A 20,241-nucleotide genomic window follows, 5' to 3' on the forward strand; every position below is an offset into this window, starting at 1 on the left:
ACAGCTGTCAAAATAAAGCAGATGAAGGAAGCCATGCTTAACGGGGAAACGACAAATTAGTTCAGTTAAAACAGACAGAATGATATGCCTGGCATCTGCTAGCTGATCCAAATAAATTCCATTAAGTTGTTAATTGTCCTAGGTCAGGAATTCTCCCAATGCCAAGGCCAGGCAGTGTTATTTTAGTACATCCCGAACCTGACTGACTGTAGGAGGTTGAGTCTCAACCAAACAAAATATCTCAATTTAAAAGTGAGGGTTCTTATTTTTATTTTTTAAAAAACATTAAAAACAACTTTTTCAAAAAAGCAACATTTTAGGCAAAATAAATGTCAACTGCTTATTTTCTAGTACTGCAATTATGACAAAACTCTATGATTCTGTTGTCCCATATAGGAAGTTTTGCGACGTATTTCAACCAGAAATGAAGACCTTTCATAATGCATACAGTGGTACCTCGGGTTAAGAACTTAATTCATTCCAGATGTCCGTTCTTAACCTGAAACTGTTCTTAACCTGAGGTACCACTTTAGCTAATGGGGCCTCCTGCTGCCACCGCGCTGCCGGAGCATAATTTCTGTTCTCATCCTGAAGCAAAGTTCTTAACCCAAGGAACTATTTCTGGGTTAGCGGAGTCTGTAACCTGAAGTGTCTGTAACCTGAAGTGTATGTAACCCAAGGTACCACTGTACTACAATAGTTTTTATGAAGCAAAGTTCTTCTACTGGAATTGAGGTTTCTTGAATTTCAACAATTAATATTAAATATTACAGCCTCCTTTTTGTTCAAGATCTCCAGTACTAGATCCACATTATGGTGGGCCCTGTTTACTACCTTACAAATATGACTGCAGTTTGGTGACTTCCAGAATCTTTAATCCATCTTCTTTGCTGGCAGTGGGAAGAATGGGTTAAGGATTATGCTAGGCTGGAGCACAACTTGGTGGGTCTGGCCACTTGCCTTTTTAACAGATGCCAGGCATAACAGTATTGCATATTAACATGAGTCATTGGAACACCAAGACTCTTTGGAGTATTTGGTCAAGAGGATTATTATAAGGTTAGCAAGATACCAATGATCATTTTGAAATCTTTTTAGACAGTTTAAATAAGAATATACTGAGGATCTGGTAAGACCTCTTATCTTATTAAGGGCATGCCTATCCTGATACCTTACACGAGACAGTTGGGTACTTGCTTTGCGTAATTACCTTTTAATGGGATTGCTTTCTGAACTACTAGTTTGTAGTCAAGAGTTGAACCAGGAGCGTGAGAAGTTGCTATAGTGACCTGCTCTACAATAAAAAGAGATGAGTTGTATTTCCATGGGTCCTCCTTTTCGTGTTTAAATTTGCACAAGTTAGATGAGGGGAGGCCATTTGTCAACTAGCTAAGTAAATGGAAGGAAAATCAAAAGAGTTTATCTGCTTTCTAGCCAAATATCTCAACTAATTACAATTCAGACAGAAGTATGCATAATTGCGCAAAGGCTGCCCTTTCAGGCTCCCAGGAACTGGGCAGTCCCAAAGCCATAAGGCTCATCTCAGAGAAACTTTCATGCTTTAGAAGGAAGATGTGTGCAATACCTGAGCTTGCATGAGCTGAAGTGTAGATGGAGTTTCTTTATATATTGAATAAGTCTTCATCCAGCCTATATGGTTGCCATCAATTTTGATTTTAATTCACTTTTATAATGTTTTATAATGTCACACTGTTTTAATTGTTGTTAGCCGCCCTGAGCCCGGCTTCGGCTGGGGAGGGCGGGATATAAATAAAATTTTTTATTATTATTATTATTATTATTATTATTATTATTATTATTAGGCTATAGATGCACTTAGGGCAGAGCTGTTACCAGCCAAATGCTGGGGGAAGATTTAGAACCCTCTAGATCAATGTTTAATTGTGAGTGTATTCTGCAACATGTTCTTAACAAAATAGAGAGTGGCTCAGGAATTTGACAATACATTAGAACCCTAAAAAGAAGAGTGAGGTGCTGTTGTTTTTCTTAAAATATTTCTTTGCATTACTGAGGACTTGGACAAATAAATAATAATAGACAAATAACAGACAAATAAAATCCTGAGGAGCAGTTGAAAGCACACTAAAACTGAGATGCTATAAGCCAATATTGAAAATGAAGTTGTTTAAAAAAAAAAAAAGTAATTCAGCATATGGAAATACTGAGCAGGATATTTTGCACCAACACTTGAGAATAGTCTTTTTCATTTTCCCAGATGTAATGGAATAAGTGCAGTACCTCCTAGCATCCAATTTACAGTGATTACTATCACAAGGTCCAGCTTCATAGTATGACAGTGTACTGTCCTGCATTGTTAACAGTTGTGCTAAGCATTATATGTGTTACACAAATGTATGCCTTAGCTGCATTTGTTCTCGATTGAAGTTTACCAGAGTATCCTTCTTGCCAGTGGGTGTCACTATTACTTCACACTACACTAAGAAGAAGGAAAGATAATTTAGCCTACTACATCCAATTAAATGAAGAAACAGAATTTAAAACTTTTTCCGTGTGCGTGATGTTGTGTCCAGTCCTGGTAAAAGCAGAGCTAGCAGTGGGTTGGAAAGATGGAGGTCTAGAGCAAAGGGTGTGGCTAAGCAGGAAGAGATTGATTATTAGCAGGATCACAATCCTAGAAAATCAGAGTGGTTGCCAACAAGTCTTTCAGTACCCCGGACAGTGCCAAGGAAGCAGGCAACTTGTTGTGAGCCCTTTGACACTCCCTGGCTCTGACTGCACCTCGTAGGCTCCTTGCTGAGAAATGCAGGGCCTCAGAGGCATGACAACAACATGGCTACTTTGAAATGGTAGTGTTCATGGATGCTTCTGAATTTCCCCCTGCATGTTTCCTTGCATATTTCTTCCGCACAGGTTCTAGATTCCCTAGCTTTTCCATTTCCATGTGCACAGCTCTCTGTTAAAGCCTTGCCAAAGAGGCTTGTAGTTATCCTTATGCATTCTATTTAAGCTCCAGTAATAAAGATACCCAAGTATTTCAATTTTGTAAGACAGTGTGATTTTTTTATAGGGTACCTAGTTCTTTTTTTATTTTAGGGGGAACGTTAAAGCACATAGTTTCAGATTTCTGAAAATTTACGCAGTCCTCAGAATTTGCCAAAATATGTCCATTCCTTTTGCAAAGCTCTTACTGTTGCAAAGAGGTTCTTGTGGTAACCATTATATCATCTGCATAAACATTCAGAGTATATGTTTTATCTCTGAAGAGTATACCAGCAACTTCTGGGTCAGATCTTAGCCCTAGAGCCTCTAGCTATCAAACAAAGATAATGAGAAAAAGGGAGATTTGTTCCCCTGTACATTTTAAAAGGAGTACCATCTAAGCCATTGACTAACTATAGTTTGGGATATAGAATATATTTGTTGAATCGTGGAAGGAAGTTAGGGCCAGATTTTATATTGTTTGAAGACTAGCACCAGAAAATTCCATTCCAAGCAGTCAAAGACCTTTCAAATATCTAGAGCCATACTGAAAGCAGCGACTTTGATTGTTTGGAAAGAGTGATAAGGTTTAATACCTTTATTATGTGGTCTGCTATGTTATGCTGAGGGACAGAGCCAAATTGATCGGTGGTAGTAAGTTTATTCAATTAGCTAAGATCAATGCAAATATCTTATAATACTGATTAGTCAATGAAATTGGGCTCTACTTGTAATGGATCCATAAATGGCTTGGGTATTGTGACAATTTTGGATTCCAGCCAGGTCCTTGAAAAGGTATCCCCTTTTCAGATATCATGGAAAAATCTGGACATATAGGAGATCAAAATATCTTTGTAATGTTTATAGCAGAGAGTGTTGAAGCCATTTGGACGACAGAATTTCTTAGGGTAGAGATCTTTTTGTACTGTATCTATTTCCTGGGGAGTAATTTGTTCTTCTAGAAGTTTAATTTCCTCATCTGTGAGAGAATGGGAATGAAGTTTCCCACACATTCTGTTCATTTGTGACCTCACTCCCCTTACCAGTGAGATGATGATGATGATGATGATGATGATTTATACCCCACCCATCTACAGGGCTGCCTTCAGATGTCTTCTAAAAGTTATGTGGTTCTTTATCTCCTTGACATCTGAAGGGAGGGTGCTTGCTTATTTTCCTATGTATGATGACATCAAGATTGATGATGATGATGATGATGATGATCATAGCCTGTTGAATCAGGCCAATGTGTCCATCCAGTCAGGTAATCTGTTTTCCAGAGTGGCCAATCATATGCCTGCAAGAAGTCTACCAGCAGGTTATGTAGACAATAGCCCTCCCCAACTGTTGTCCCCTAGCAACTTAATATCAGTGTACTGCCTCTAAATATGGCTCCTTATCAATGGGTAACAACAATCAATGGGCCTTTCCTCTTGGATTTTTCTAAATCTCATTAGGTGCCATATTTTATCTTTCTGGAGAAAAGTCTTTTGAATGATGCACCACATGCAAAAGACAATTTCCTCTTTCCAGTTTCTGAACAGTGAATAGTACCAACTCCATTCATAATAAATATAACCTTTTCTCTATTTTTCTTATTAGAAGAATGAAGTAGGGAGATTTGATTTGGCTAACAAGGTCTGATGCTTTGGTTTGTTAACTTTATGGTTTGTTCAAACCAGTTTCCAGGGCGAAACAGCAAACTGACTTATTACACAGTTTCTTCGCCTTGTGTGTGGAGAAAGGGAAGGGCGGAATTTGAGAACCTTAGACTCACATGGATCACGCACATAATGAGAAACCATTACATATTTATTGGGCCACAATGTGCAATGACAGATCCCTGAAAAATTTGGACTGAAATATTCTGTTTAAGTAGATTTTTTGCCCACAATTTACTTTCAGAACTCGGAAACAAATGACAACCTTATGGGGATAAAATGTTGGTCATTCATTTTCGCTACAGAAGAAATGAACATCAGAGAAGCCATACTTACAACTGGCTCTGCTCTGAGCATGTGACACAATCTCTTAGGAAACGCAAAATTAGGTCATGCCATGAATGCAACCTTGTTTCTATGATCTGCTTAATTCTATCAAGGAAGCTTAAAGTAGTGAATGGGATCTAACTTCAGAGATCAGAGCAGAACATCTTGTGGTGTTTATTATTAACAACAATATTCTTATTAATTGAGATCAATTTTAATAAGATAATCTGCTTATACTCTTTGGCTTCTGCATTTAAGGAAACAAATTGCATGTTTGGAGAAGGGAAAGCAAGAACAAGCTTTACGGAAAAGTTTGCTAAAGATTGGTGACCATCTTTGTAAGAAAAAGGAAATCACAGAACTGTAGAATTGGAAGGGCTGGCTCAAAACAAGAATAGGTTACAGTTTATTCTGAAATATCTGAAACATTATGGTTGTGCTGGTTCAAACATCACAATAAACAATAACAATGGCCAATTGGGAAAGAGAGGGTATAATTCATGTGACTAGGACAGGAAGTAGGTGGAAGGGTGCTTCCAATCTCCTCCCTAAATTTTGGTAATCTGGCCCTGTGTCATTTGAGCTTGAATTGCCATTTTTTCAAATAAAATAAAATAAAATAGTATTTGGAATATAATGGGACTTAAGCTGCCCTAACTATATACAAGATAATGGCCAAGAGTCTCCATAATCTTTCCTGTGCTATTACAACAAGATATTTTGGATTCCCTCATAAAACAGAGAGAATAGGTAATCCAAACTGGCTTTTGTTCAAAGACAACTGCAGTTATGCACGTTGGTGATTTTATGCATTCTCCTAACAGCAAGTGGAAGCCAAGTTTCAAAGTACTGTTTACTCATGTGCTTCCATTTTATTTGATCTTGGTTTAACATTTTAATGGCTGCATTTTTCAGCAATTAAAGTGCCAGCTCATTCAACTGTGGTCAAATGGCATTTTCTATTTCTCATTGCCATATGGTTGATTCTCCCCCAAATAAACAGAGGGCACAGGGTAAAGGACTGTGTGTAAAGTTCATTGACTAATGTGTTAAACTCTGTTCTTACATATAATATTCAGTGGGAATAAATCTATTATCATCATGCAGAGAAATTTAAGCTAAATAGTTTGAAGTGAAATTGAAATGTTGGCTATATATTATTTTCGAAACACAGATTCCCCCCCCCCCAGCCTATCTATAGTATCTTCCTTAATATCAAAACATGATGTTAGGTGAATTGCAAATGTATTATCAGGCTGAAAAAAATCATCAAGGTTCGCAAATGGATATGAAGCTAAAAATATTTACATCTCTTTGAAATTTCAAAGGTATACTTTTAGACCAACTGCTTTTACTATTGCTTCAAAACAGTAGTTCTGTGGTCCCCCCTTCTTTTAAAGTGTTATTGTATTTTTTACACTTATAAACTACTTTAGAATACATGTTAATGGAGGAAAGAGGGGTAAACAAATAAAGTGAATTTAACACTTACTCTTGAGCCTTTCTCGGGAAAACATTGACAAGCTGTGCAATCCTGTCCACCACAACGACTAATATATGCATACTGACCCTATAAAGAAATGGAAGTTAGTCTTCTCATGTTTAACAATTTATTATTTTCAAACCTGTTGGCCCCAATCTAGCTAAATGTGCAGCATAATCCGATACAAAATTACTTGGAATTAGTCCCATTTGTGTGCAATTGGGTTATAATCTCAGGTAAGTAGAGATAGGATTGTTGCCATTTGGCTCAATAGGAGCAAACCATATATAACCTTATCTGGGTTGGGATGGTTATATTCTATTTAACATTTCGATATAATTTGGGACAAATAAGGCATATCAGGGGCAGGGGGAACCAGTTTCAAACAAATAATATTAAAATATTCCATTTGACAAAACAAGGTTTAATGTCAGTCAATGGATTTCCAAAGGCATCTGTAACCTGTTCAAATAGTAAATGAATCACATATACCGTATTGGCCTGAATATAAAACGCACCTGCAAATAAGCTGCACCTTTAAAATTCAAGGCTTATTTGTGGGTGCGGCCCAGCTCCAGGCACTACTGTCCCAAATGGGGGGCAGAGGGGCGCCCAGATCTAAGCACACTGAACACCCACCTCCTGACACTACCTCCCCAAGCTGGCAGCACTCGGTTCCGAATATGAGCCGCACTTCACAGTTGGAATTTGGAAAAAAAAGGGTGGCTTATTTTTGGGCCAATACAGTATGAGAACATCTGTGGAAGCATCACTGGATGTCCACCAAGTTGGTGTGGCTCATGTGGCATCAACATGAAACTGAGCCTTCTGTGCTATTGGCCCACTCCTCGGGAGTGCTCTTCCAATGGAAATTCAACAGGCACGCACCTCTATATTAACCTTCAAACATTTGCTGAAAGCTTTTCTTTACTGCCAGTCTTATGCAGAAAATTAGGAAAAGCCGTTGATAGCCAGCTGATGGTCTGTTTAAATTTTGAGCGAATTTTATTGTATTATAATTGTTATAAACTGTTTTGATAATTTCAAAGGAATTGCAGTATAGAAAGATTTTTGTAAATAAATAAGGTCACTTTGACAGAAAGGGGTTCCACATCCCTGTTATACCTGGTACAGCTATGCCACAGGGATAACTGAGTGTTGAAAAGTAGATGATATTCTGTGTTTTAACTTTAATTTAATTTATGTTGACAGTAGCAAGGGACCTCCCGACTACACAGAGATTCGGGCAAGTCTACTGGTACCTGGACTGAATTGAACTATGCAGGTTGTATCTATGTGTGTTGCCCTGGTCATGGTAGACTAAGGCTTCCACAAGTGGAAGGGCAATGGAGGCGCTTTTTGCAAATTCCCTCATTCTCCTGCAGTTCCTATTGTCATATTTCATGCTACTCCAAAGGATTCTCCAAACCACCTATCATAGATTTGTGGGAAGGAGGACACAGAAGGCAATCAGTGAAAGTCACCTTCCCTTTCTGTTATGGAAAACTCTGCTGGATCAAAGAGGCTTCCCTAAGTAGAAAGAGACAACTGGACGCAGCCCTGATATGACACTAGTCACATACCTTTTTTGCGAGTTTCTCTCCCTAATAACACGTACTGTAGGTTTAAAATTTCATTTTTTCAAGGAGAATGCAGAGTTCTCTGGTAAAATGAACTCACTTTTTTCCTTATCTAAAATATTTCCAAAACATTTTGTGTTCTTGACCTTCAGCATGCACAAAAATCTGCATTCTCTGGTCATTCACCCTCCCAGGCTGTTTTATATCTTGAGACAGAATTAACGTTGGAATGTGGAAATGTATTTCCTTTGTCTCCCTTGTTAAAATCATGCTTTTTAAAAATTGTTGTTTTTTTTCCTCCCAAAAAACAAAACTATTTCTTTACCATTCTAGGCAAAGTATTTATTTTTTCAGTATTCTGCCTTGCACTGAAGATTAAAATGCTGGAATAGTCAAAACATAGATTAACAACTATTCATGATAGTTTCTCATAAAATAACTGACAATTCTCAATGAAAACTACCACTCTGTGGCTTTCAAGCTGCATTCCATGGAACCATCTGGTTAGTTCTAAGTTCACCATGGGTTCCTCTGTAAGGTCTATAATGGCAAGCAATTTTCCATTACTAAGAACCAAAACAGATGTCACACCATTCATGCAATTAGCAACTGGGAAAATGGCTTTCTAAAGGTAAAATGCAGCAGTGGGGACCCCAATATGGACCAATCAATATCTGCACTGTGAGTCTGATATTATTTGTTTTAGAAGAGGGCTGAATGAACAAAGTATGTGCCCTAGAACAGGCATAAGCAAACTCGGCCCTTCAGATGTTTTGGGACTACAACTCCCATGATCCCTAGCTAACAGGACCAGTGGTCAGGGATGATGGGAGTTGTAGTCCCAAAAACATCTGGAGGGCCGAGTTTGCCTATGCCTGCCCTAGAAGATATTCCAAGATCTCCAGAGATGTGCTGTGATTCCATGTCAGATGTGAAGGTTTTCTTCAGCCATCAGACAGAAGTCTGGAAACCAATGGTTTTTCTTTTGTAAAGAACTTACTATCCTTATTACTTTCATTGACTTTGTGAAATAGCCAATGTACTGACAGTCTTCAGTTTTCAAATTAATTGAGAATCTTTAAACATCTGAAACTATAAAGTACTGCATTCTCTCAATCAGCAGGTGTTTTCTATAATGCATACTTTGTTAAAAGAAATACTATGGGCACAGAACACAGATATGCATAAATTAAAACACAAGAGTAGGCTCTTAACTGATTCTTCAGTATGCATTTTTTAATCTTGCAATTATAGCTTTAAAGCAAAATCCTATTAATGTCTACTTATTAATCCTATTAATGTTTACTTAGAAATAAATCTAGCTGAGTTTACCAGTAAGTGTATATAGAATTGCAGGCACATCAAATCCATCCATGCCTACAGTCTTAAATTTTACAATAACTGAGGTTTTTTAATATTATTATTCCATTGTTGGTGTCCTGAAATGAAACTAAGTATTTAATACTTTTTGTTTGTTTTGACTGGTCTAACATCCGTGTGTGTGTGTGTGTGTGCGCGCGCGTGCGTGCGTGCGTGCGTGCGTGCGTGCTGTAAAACCTTAAAAATGTGCCCCTCCAAGTGAATTCCAAAGATGGGACCCCCTTTAAAAGCTCCTTCCAAAGTTTCCCACTTGTCTGAAACAAAAAACGGCTGATTAAAGTCATGCAGCTGAGCAGGAGCAACCAGCTCAAACTTCCTCACACACCAGATTGAAATAGTAGACTGAAACAAAGAAAGACTTGATTGCCTAGTAGTTCCTCCCAGGTGAGGTGAAGTGACATAGCTATGGCTGGCAGGAAAGCTTACTCTGTAATTTTAATGCCTTTGTGCATGCTGGTCATATATGAGGCTGGTTACCCCATAGTATATACCTCCCAAATAAGAAAAGAAGCATTTGGGAAGGGAGATCTCTGTGGAAACATATTCTGTTAACAGATGGAAACAGTAAGAGAAGCAGGAAACTTTGATTCAAATAACTTACCCCTTTAACTGGTTGGAGTGAAAGAACAAATATCAGCCAACTGGTGGATAAGAAAATCGAGGTTAATTTATTCAACCCCAATTGACTAAAATACCAAGGAAACTAAAAAGCAGAGAGAAAAACTAAGCACTTTTAAAACTCTTTAGCATCCCCAGGGTAAAGATTTGGCAGCTATTCCATGATGTTCAGTGTCTCCTGTATAATTTCATAAATACCATAATTTGATTTGGATAACATTCATGCACAGAGCAGGCCCAAGACAGTTGGAATGGGGCGGGGGCGGGGAATGCCACCTCCCCACTGCTTCCTCAAGGGTGGGGCAAATGAACTCCATTGTGAACAAATTCCTCTACCTGAGCTGCATGTACAAAATCAAAAGCTTACAGTGAAACCTTGTCTTTCCTTTTGGTCTATCCCCCAAGTAGGAATATTGTATGCTCCTATCATTCTATAGCATTTATTTACTGCTTCTGCCCCCTTTTGTTCTCTATTTGAAACACTATATGCTTGGATTCAGAGAACCACAAGCAAAGTTCTGCACATGAAAGGGGACTTTTCTGCCTTGTACTTACCACCGGAGTACTTACAACAATCTTCTCATCAGTGCTCTCTACTATTTTCCTCTGCCCTGAATGACCACTGTTACCTCATCTTCAAATCTAAACAGAAATGTTTCAGGGAATTGATAAAGATGGCATATAATGCTTACCATGCAGCTGTGAAAATAAATGTAATCCGTTTTAAAGAACACATAGTGGATGCAGTTCATATCAGGACATTTGAGTTCAAGTCGTCACTATTTAATTTTCAATAATCAGGACTGTGTCTCGCTGCTCCTACTGGCCTGAAAACCGTGTTCCACATTCTTCTGCTGTTCTTGATCTGATGATAAGAGAAGTATACAGATGACTCAGCTTCACATGCCACATTTTTAAAATTATGTTTCAGGTGAGGTCAGTGGCGTAGCATGGGGGGTGCAGGGGGGGGCGGCCGCACCGGGCGCAACATCTGGGGGTTAGGGTTGGTGGCACAAATCCACAGGTTAGGGGGCGCAAATCCACGGGTTAGGGGGCGCAAATTACTTGCCTTGCCCCGGGTGCTGACAACCCACGCTACGCCACTGGGTGAGGTATGTTGGAAAATATCAACAAAACCTGCCAGAGATAAAGTCCAATGCAAATGATCAATTGCGCTCTCTATTATCATGGCTCAAATGCTCATTTGTTTTCCATGTAGGTTTCCTGTGTATGAAGTCCAGCTGCTCTAGGTATTTTGATCCCACTATCTGGCTAATATAAATTTGTTTTTCAAGGACCAAGTTCACCAACAAACACAAACAGATAAGAATGATTTGCTTGATGTTTGCAAAACATTTGTCCATGAAACAAATCTCATGAGGGTTAAAGGGATGCATTTTTGTAAGCAATTATGAAGGGTTTGATACAAAGGGAGGAAATAAACACAGTTTTGCGGCAATGGTTCCATCAGCAAAAGCATTTCAGCTTACTTGATTGAATGATCTCCTCTCCTTCTCCCACATGCTGTTTTGGAGGTCCTCTCAATCCGCTGGAGAGATTAGGGGGAGCCCTGCTGTGCTAGCGGAAGTACTTGCTTCTGCTAGTAGGATACATTAGTCAAATCTGGCCCAGTAGGTCATCATCTTTATAGGGATGGACATTGCCCAGTAGCAGAGTGCATGTTTTGGGTGCAGAAAGTACCAGGTTCAATCCTTGGCATCTCTAGCTAAAAAGGAAAAGGATTGTGGGATGCTTGCTGGGTGGTGTGCTGCTGCCAGCCAGAGTAGGAAATACTGGCCTAGACAGGACAAAAAAAAATCTGGCATAAGGCAGCTTCCTAATTTTTCCAAAATGACCTGTGTCTAAAACCTTCTCTAATTATGCTTTGTGCATGCTTAGTGGGATTCTTAACATACTTTCTTTTAAACAGCAGTCTCCACTGTCATGTGACAAACTGGTTTCGAAACTAACCTCAGTTCCAAAAGAGGTTTATCAAGCCGTACAGCAAATGCTCCTGCTTGAAAACCTCAAGCTGAAAGCCCCTTTGGCACGTGGAAACTAGCCAGTATTTCTTCTGTGGAACTAGCCAATATTTATCAGAATCCAAGCATGTTTCTGGAACTGAGTTGTGGATCAAGCTAAGGCCACATGTCTGGTTTGATATAGGGGTTAAGAGCCCGAGCTTCAAATTAAAAAGTTCTCTGTTTGAATCTCCCCTCAACCATGAGCTAGAGTTCAAAGCAAACAGATATGATAATAAATATAAGACTTTATTTTACACATCTATTTCCCCGCTTTTAACAATAGAGGAATGGTAGGTGGCAAGGGGGAGTTAATATTTTACCCCAAACTATGATTCCATTAAACCCTCTCCTCGAGAAGCTGCTGTTAGCTTCAAGAGAGGTAAAGGACCCCTGGATGGTTAAGTCCAGTCAAAGGCAACTATGAGGTTGCGTCACTCATCTCGCTTTCAGGCCAAGGGAACCAGCATTTGTTTACAGACAGCTTTCCAGTTCATGTGGCCAGCAGGACTAAGCTGCTTCTGGAGCAACAGAACACCGTGACGGAAACCAGAGCACATGGAAACACCATTTACCTTTCTGCTGCAGTGATACCTACTTATCTACTTGCACTGGCATGCTTTTGAAATGCTAGGTTGGCAGGAGCAGGAACAGAGCAATGGGAACTCACCCCATTGCGGGGATTTGAACTGCTGACCTTCTGACTGGCAAGCCCCAGAGACTCAGTGGTTGAGACCACAGCGCCACAGCTCCACTGGCACCTCACAGCAGATTTGGAGGTTTCTTTTTCATTGGGGACTGCAATGTAGGGGAAAGGTTAAAGTAGGGTTACCAGACGTCCCTGTTTCCCAGGGACAGTACCCGGATTTGCGAATAAGTCCCCAGACAAATGTAATCCATGGATTTCATCTAATGTCCCCGGGAAAAACAGTCTCAGCAGCCTGGAGCAGTTGGCTCTGGCTGGCTTCAGGAGCTGCTCAGAAGTCCCCATATGATGGTGGTACAGGGGCTCTAAGATGCAGCTTCCTGGCTGCCTCCACCTTCCCTGACCCCAACAACTAAGCTGTGAAGGGAGGCTTCATGCTGCCTATCAGAGCAGCCTTCCAACTCCTACTTGCGTGCAAGCAGGAGTGGAGCAGGGATTTCTCAGCAGTGAAGGGAGGTTTCATGCTGGCTATCAGAGCTTGCATGCAAGCACGAGGGGGCAGGAATCTCTCAGTTAGGCAATGGGAAGCCTCCCTTCCCAGATGAGGGATCCTCGCCCCGTCCTGCTTGCACGCAGGTAGGAATGGGATTGGGGTTGCTCTGAAGGGAAGGGAGGCATCGCGCTGCCCGAGCCTCACCGCTGTCACCACTCTCGGCCCTCCTTCTCCGCCTTCCATGCCTGACCCACTGCACACCGCTTCCCCACCACCACCACCACCAAAGAACCAACAACTCAGGGGATGCCCCAGCTCATGGGAAAAGGAGACAGAAGCCTCAAGAGGAAGGGGAAACGTGGAGGTTGAGGTCAAGGCGGCAGCCGCCCCTCTGCCACCATCATCACTGCAGCATCAATGTCCCGAACGTAGTATTTATTTAATTATTTCATTTTATTTAAAGTGTCCCCGGATTTATTGGAAAAAAATCTGGTAACCTTAGGTTAAAGCCCTATTCCATGTGCTATATTTCTGACCCTCCTCTGTGGACCCCAAGGCTTCTATTGCTAAAATAAAAGAGACAAGTTAGATGCATTCTGTCACAGATTTAATACAGTGGTGCCTCGGGTTAAGTATTTAATTCGTTCCGGAGGTCCGTTCTTAACCTGAAACTGTTCTTAACCTGAAGCACCACTTTAGCTAATGGGGCCTCCCACTGCTGCTGTGCCACCGGAGCACGATTTCTGTTCTCATCCTGAAGCAAAGTTCTTAACCTGAGGTACTATTTCTGGGTTAGCGGAGTCTGTAACCTGAAGCGTATGTAACCCGAGGTACTACTGTTTATCTGTTTGGGCCCTCCCTGGGTAGTCTTTGGTACTCATTTTATTCCCAAAGCCTTCCTCACAAATGAGGATAGGCAGTGGAGGTTTAGGATCAGAATTTTCCTTCTTCTAGATGGGCTGCCTTTCCCGGTTTGATGAGCATCATCTGTCCCTTGTTTTTCTCTATAGCATGTGCTGTAGCTGTATTCCCACTATTGGTCTTGTCTATTCCATCTGCTGGAGGATGAGTTATGATATTATGAGACAGGCTTATCCACTCTCTCCACACAGTGCATAATCTTATATATCTATTTATTATGCTCCCCACCCCAAAATCATGTCCCAGTGAATCTACACAGAAGGACGAGGAGGGTGGCTGCGACTTACTCTTTCACATATTCAGAGCAGCCTAATTCTTCCGAAAAGAAAATAGTGGCAGATGGGCATTGTTATTCACAACATCTGTCTGGATAGCACTAGAAACATAGTCGCGGAGGTGAACACATCTTTCAGGAAGGATTTCTTTAATGTTACTTACTTGCATCATCTCTTTACTACCAGTTAGCAAAAGGTTCTCCTGGTGGTTCACAATTTTTACTCACTGAAATCAACAGACTTAACTTAATCATGTTCATTCATTTCAATGGCTCTGCTCTGAGTAAAACACAGTGGAATACTACCATAAACCATAAAATATAAAAAACAGAACCTAAACATCAAAAAACAGCTAAAACAGAATAAAAGTAGATGAAATTTAGAAAAAAAAGAAAAGAATAATAGCAACAATAACCTAAAATGTTATTGTGTCTCTGAAAAATAAAAAGTAAGGAATAATACATGGGTAGGCAAACTAAGGCCGGGGGGCCAGATCCAGCCCAATCGCCTTCTAAATCTGGCCTGTGGACGGTCCAGGAATCAGCATGCTTTTACATGAGTAGAATGTGTCCTTTTATTTAAAATGCATCTCTGGGTTATTTGTGGGGCATAAGAATACATTCATTCCCCCCCCCAAAAAAATACAGTCCGACCCCCCCACAAGGTCTGAGGGACAGTGGACCAGCCCCCTACTGAAAAAGTTTGCTGACCTCTGGAATAATATATTTACAAATTCTTCACTCAGTGCAGCAAATACCACAACTGGTGTCAGGAGAGCAAGTTGAGAAGACCCTCTGAATATTGTATTAGACCCTAGGCAAGTATAGATGTATGGGAAGAAACGAGCCTTCAGGCAACCTGGCTTCAAGCTTCTTTAAGGCTTTACCAGCTCTTTGAACTGAGCCTGGAGATAAACTGGGAGCCAGTGCAGATGACAAAATATTGGTGTAATAAGGTGGGGCCGGCCCATCCGAGATGCTGCCTTATTTTGGACCATCTGGCAGTTTCCAGACCATTTTCGAGGGGAACTCTACTTATAAGACATTGCCATGCTCACTTTCTTCAGAAATCCCAAGGAGAGACTTAACCACTGTGAACTATGGGCTAACCCAGCTTTCCCCTAGATATGGAATCATGTTGTGTGGATGCACTTAGCAAACCAATACAAATATATCCGCTGGTGCTGAAAGTACGCTACCATTGCTGTCCGTGGTTATTGATACTTCTTTTGAAATGCGTTTTAAGCCTATTAGATTTCAGTGGGATAACATGTCCACAGGACTCTAGCATTGTCAATATAAACATGAAAAACACAGGCAAGTATAGCTTAATATCAAATAGAACAGAGGAGAAGGGGACCACTGGAAGTATGTCATTCTTAAATGGAAGCATCGTTCCCAATTTGTACTCAAGGCTGGTTTTCAGGAAGTAACACCTTCTTTCCCTGGATCAGTTAATGCAAAAAAGCCTTACAGACAAGACAGCAGGATCATCTTACTGCACCTGCTGCCACAGCTCAATCTGTTGTGAGCAGGGAAATGACAGGGTAACTCAATGGCGGTGTTAGTCAAGGCCAAATCTTTCTTATATTGTGGTGAAAGGCAGCAATCGATTGGCGCTTGAGGCCAAGGAACAGCCACTGCTATAAGCCCCATGGTAAATTCCAGTGAAAAGTTAATGTTCATAAGGGACTATTCATGTGAGCCTGTGCAAGTTAACAGGTTACATGGCATGCTGAAGAGCTGTACATTTTTTAAAGAATGTACATAAAACTCACTGATATAATGCACCCCATTATATGATACAACAGTGTACAAAGGGATGGTTATGCACACAAATTCACGTTGTTTCTTTTCCAGGCAAAAGGACCGGTAGCAGTTCTGTATAAGGATTCAGACTAAAAATATAGACGCACAATGGACACTATTCCCTAGCAGCTGTCATGTCTGCAAAGCCAAATGCCAAGCTATATGTTATGTTAAATGCACTGTGCTGGTAGCAGCTCTGGGGAGAGAGGATGTTTCCCTAGGGACTGCAAAGCAGGAGTTAAGGGTAATTCCCCACATGCCATGGGCCTCATCTTGATCAGAACTCCCTACCCACCCACCCCTTTAGTGCCTGCTTAAAACTAACATTCAGTGTGATCACACAGCACACATAGCATGTACTTCAGTCCCCAAGTGACCTGCCTTCAGATAAGCTGCACATCCCACCCCACCAATAACTGACTTGGTATTTCAATTCCTAGACATGATCATGCCAATGTACATATTCCAACTCAGAAAAATTAGGAATATAGCATGTAAAGGTAAAGGTAAAGGAACCCCTGACCATTAGGTCCATTTGTGACCGACTGGGGTTGCAGCGCTCATCTCGCTTTATTGGCTAAGGGAGCCGGAGTACAGCTTCCGGGTCATGTGGCCAGCATGACTAAGCCACTTCTGGAGAACCAGAGCAGCACACGGAAACACCATTTACCTTCCCACCAGAGCGGTACCTATTTATCTACTTGCACTTTGACGTGCTTTCGAACTGCTAGGTTGGCAGGAGCAGGGACCGAGCAACGGGATCTCACCCCGTCGCAGGGATTCGAACCGCCGACCTTCTGATCAGCAAGTCCTAGGCTCTGTGGTTTAACCACAGCACCACCCGCGTCCCTTTTAATGTAGCATGTACTTATACATAAATTGCTTCAAAGTGAGGGTATTGCTTAAACTTCTCTATTCAACATACTTTGCTTACTTGTAAAGTATCTCCCTTGAAGACTGAGATCTCAGAAGAAAAGCTGACATAAATTTATTCAGGACACACTTCTGTGCCTTACACAGAAGCATCGTCCACAGCCATTTTCAAAAAGATTAGGAAAGACTGCAATATTTCCTTTGCACATTGAGGTGCATGCAGAATCATAAGCACTGGAAGGGACCCTGAGGATCATCTAGTCCAACCCTCTTCTCAAAGCAGGAGTATGCAGGGATCAATCCCCACAGATGATGCAGCCCAGAACACCAGCCCTTCAAGTTACCCATTTGGTTCATGGGGTGAAAATGGGGTTGATGGAACAGACTGCTCATGCTTCAAGGCCAACTTTCTAGTGATGGTGCACAAAGGAAAGAAACAGATGCTGTAATGGGTGTGGTAACGCTTGCACTACAGTTTTGGACCGTGCCATGTGCGTGAATTGCTGCTGCTAGACAGGAATTGCTAATGGGAGGTTCCATGTTCAACCACTGGCATCTTCATAGATGCTGGAAGGGATCCTGAGGATCATCTAGTCTAACCCCTTGCAATGCAGGAATATGCAGCTGTCCCGAGAGTCTCTGCTAGCTTGGCAATATCTGCACCACGCTCCAACCAACTGAGCTATCCAGGGTCAATGCAGCTTTCGGAATTTCAAGTAGCAGCTCAGCCCTGGCCTGAGACCCCATTGAGAGCTGCAGCCAGTTCAAATAGGCAATACTGGGCGACATGGGCCAGTGATCACACTCTGTGTAAGACTGTGCCATATTATTTTTGCTTGCCTTGGTAGGATTGGCCTAGTGCCTGTATAACTTACATCAGGGGTAGCCAACATGGTGCTGTCTTGATGTTGCTGGACAACAACTCCCCATCACCCCTGACCATTGGCCATTCCATCTGGGACTAATTGGAGCCACGTCAGCCAACAATGTCACGTGCATTGGCTCAGTATGCCTGATATGTTTAAAGTTTCTACCTAGAAAGTCAGCGGAAATTGTGCCTCCTGGATCTAGGTGGACCAAAGTTTTTTTGCTGCCTGAAGCACAGCTCAGATTGTGCTTTGCCAGCCCCACCCTAGCACTGGAGAAAGCTGAATATCTATGCAGGTTAGTAAAGCAAAAATATTTGAGACGCCTCCCTTCAGATATCAATTTGCAGTGCAAGAATTACGGTACTTTGTAAGCATACATACCAAGCTTCCTAGTGATATTTATTGTCCTGCATATATATCCTGCCTCTCTTCTGCCATGGAACATGATGTGGCATCAATGTAGATCCCAGCCAGTCACCCAACAAGTCACTAACCAGGTCCAGACTGGCTTAGCTTCCGCAAGGTGAATTATGTACCTCCAGATAGCTCAGTTGGTTAGAGTGTGGCGCTGATAACGCCAAGGTTGCAGGTTTGATCCCCGTATGGGACAGCTACTGCCTATTGCTGACGGACCCGAGAAACTGCCTGACATGCGCCCCCCCCCCGCCACCTTTTTATCCAAGCGCCCACAGGCAACAGCCTACTTCATCCTTTGCCTGACAGGAAAACAAACCCCGGAGAGCCAGCAAAGATCCCAGCGCGCGGCCAGCTGTACTGGATGCTTAGGCGAATGTCTGACGGTTATGTTGCTTTACCTCCCGTCCCTGCTCCGCCGGGGGCGTGGGGGGGGGAGGCGGGGGAGTATCACGGTGGGATTTTATCCAAGAGACTTTTTTTTTAGGGCTCGGAAGTTCCTGGGTGGAAACTGAAGGACCACCGTAGAAAAAGGCTGAGAGGAAAAGACGCCCTTTCCCGCAGAGAACGTCGCCACAGGTGCCTGACGAGACGCGCCCCACTTCCCTGGACACCTTCGCTTCCCCGCGCGCGCCACGCCTTCCCTTCCCGCGAGAGTCTCTGAAGTACCTCACTTCAAGGGGACCAAGCCCTGAGGAGCCGCTCGCGTCTCCGCGCCTCCGCGTCCCGCCGCGCTCTCCCGGCCCCGGCGAAGCAAGCGCCGCCAAGCCAGGCGTGAAGCGACTCTCGCGCTTCGCTTCCCTCTCTTTGCGGGTTGCTTCGCCCCGCCCTCGATCCTTCCCCCTCCCTTCTCGCACCTCCAGCTTCCACGCGCCTTCCCGCAGCTTCGGCCCCGCCCCGGGCTATCCCGAGGGGCTGCCCATACGCGGACCTCTCTCGGGGGGCGCAAAGCAAGCAGCGAGAGAGAGAGAGGCGCCAGCGCCAGCGCCGCGCCGCCGCACGGTCAGGGGAACTCACTCGACGCTGAGGGAAAGTGGCAAGAGGAGGAGGAGCCGTCGCGCCTGGTCCGTGAATGGTGACAGCGGGTCTGTCAGGGACGGAGCTGCGGACCGCGCGACCTGTGGCACTGAGAAGGCGAGAGAGAGAGAGAGAGAGAGGAGGACTCGAGAGGGAGAGCGCGTGCCAGAGAGTTGAGGGGAAAGCGCGCCGTGAGGCATGAAGGAGCCCGCGCGCCCCGGCTCCTGGTGTCTCGGGCTGTTGTTTTTCGCTGCCCTGCTGAGCGCTTCGCCGGGGCAGCAGGAGGACCGCCTCCCCATTGCTGTGGCTGCAAAGGTGAGTTGAGGGCCAGCGCGGAAACCTGCTTCCTCGGGGTTGGCTGACGTCCCTCCCGCTCTGCTTTCCTATTCGTTTCTTACAGGGCTTCTGTGGCCTTTAGAAGTTGCGTGACAGGCAGAAGTCCAGGTGCAGCTCTGTCCTGTGTAGAAGTGGCTTCACGTGTGGAATGTCTTATCTTTCAAGTAGCCCAAAGGCCTGGGGACTCTGCCAAAGGAGGAAAAGGGAGCAGCTCAGTGCATGCTGTACCTTCCACCACCACCCCCCCCCACCCAGAAGTATGGGAAGGTGGTTGTGGTTACTGTGTGGCAAGGGGAATCACACTCTGTGTGTGCTCAGAGGCACTCTTGCCTTCATTAATTACTTGCTGACTTTCCATGCCCAACGTTCTGGCTCACTCTGAGAATCTGACTGATCCCATGGTTGAGACCAATTCCTGTCTCTCAAGATTGGCTGGTGAACCTTCTGGTTTTCTGCTCTTTAAAGTTTGCTCGTCCATCAGGAGGTATCTTTCTGAATTGCACCTGCCTTTTGCTTGGCATCTGCACTGCACTGCACAGGTGGATTTGGGAGGGTAAC

General features: G+C 42.9%; 2 protein-coding genes across 7 annotated transcripts in view; one reads left to right on the top strand and one right to left on the bottom strand.

Moving 5' to 3' along the window:
• COL4A4 (collagen type IV alpha 4 chain) overlaps positions 1 to 19,169 on the bottom strand; it is a 76,725-nt gene extending 57,556 nt beyond the window's left edge. For 2 of the 6 annotated variants that reach the window (XM_079975827.1, XM_079975828.1), the window contains exons 1-4: positions 19,000 to 19,169; positions 10,703 to 10,875; positions 9,994 to 10,095; positions 6,442 to 6,519 (exon numbers count right to left, since the gene is read on the bottom strand). In XM_079975827.1, the coding sequence (XP_079831953.1) occupies positions 6,442 to 6,519; positions 9,994 to 10,095; positions 10,703 to 10,762 (240 nt within the window). In that variant the 5' untranslated portion in view covers positions 10,763 to 10,875; positions 19,000 to 19,169. Of the gene's footprint in view, positions 1 to 4,004; positions 4,061 to 6,441; positions 6,520 to 8,475; positions 8,664 to 9,993; positions 10,096 to 10,702; positions 10,876 to 18,999 lie in introns of those variants that run through there. The other 4 variants (XM_079975830.1, XM_079975831.1, XM_079975829.1 and 1 more) reach the window with 3 other exon arrangements.
• A 357-nt stretch (positions 19,170 to 19,526) lies between these two features.
• COL4A3 (collagen type IV alpha 3 chain) overlaps positions 19,527 to 20,241 on the top strand; it is an 82,674-nt gene continuing 81,959 nt past the window's right edge. The window contains exon 1 of the mRNA XM_079975833.1: positions 19,527 to 19,662. Within this exon, the coding sequence (XP_079831959.1) occupies positions 19,546 to 19,662 (117 nt within the window). The 5' untranslated portion in view covers positions 19,527 to 19,545. The remainder of the gene's footprint in view (positions 19,663 to 20,241) is intronic.

Source organism: Podarcis cretensis (genome assembly GCF_951804945.1).
Source record: "Podarcis cretensis genome assembly, chromosome: 5".
In the NCBI taxonomy this organism is placed as follows: Eukaryota; Metazoa; Chordata; class Lepidosauria; order Squamata; family Lacertidae; genus Podarcis; species Podarcis cretensis.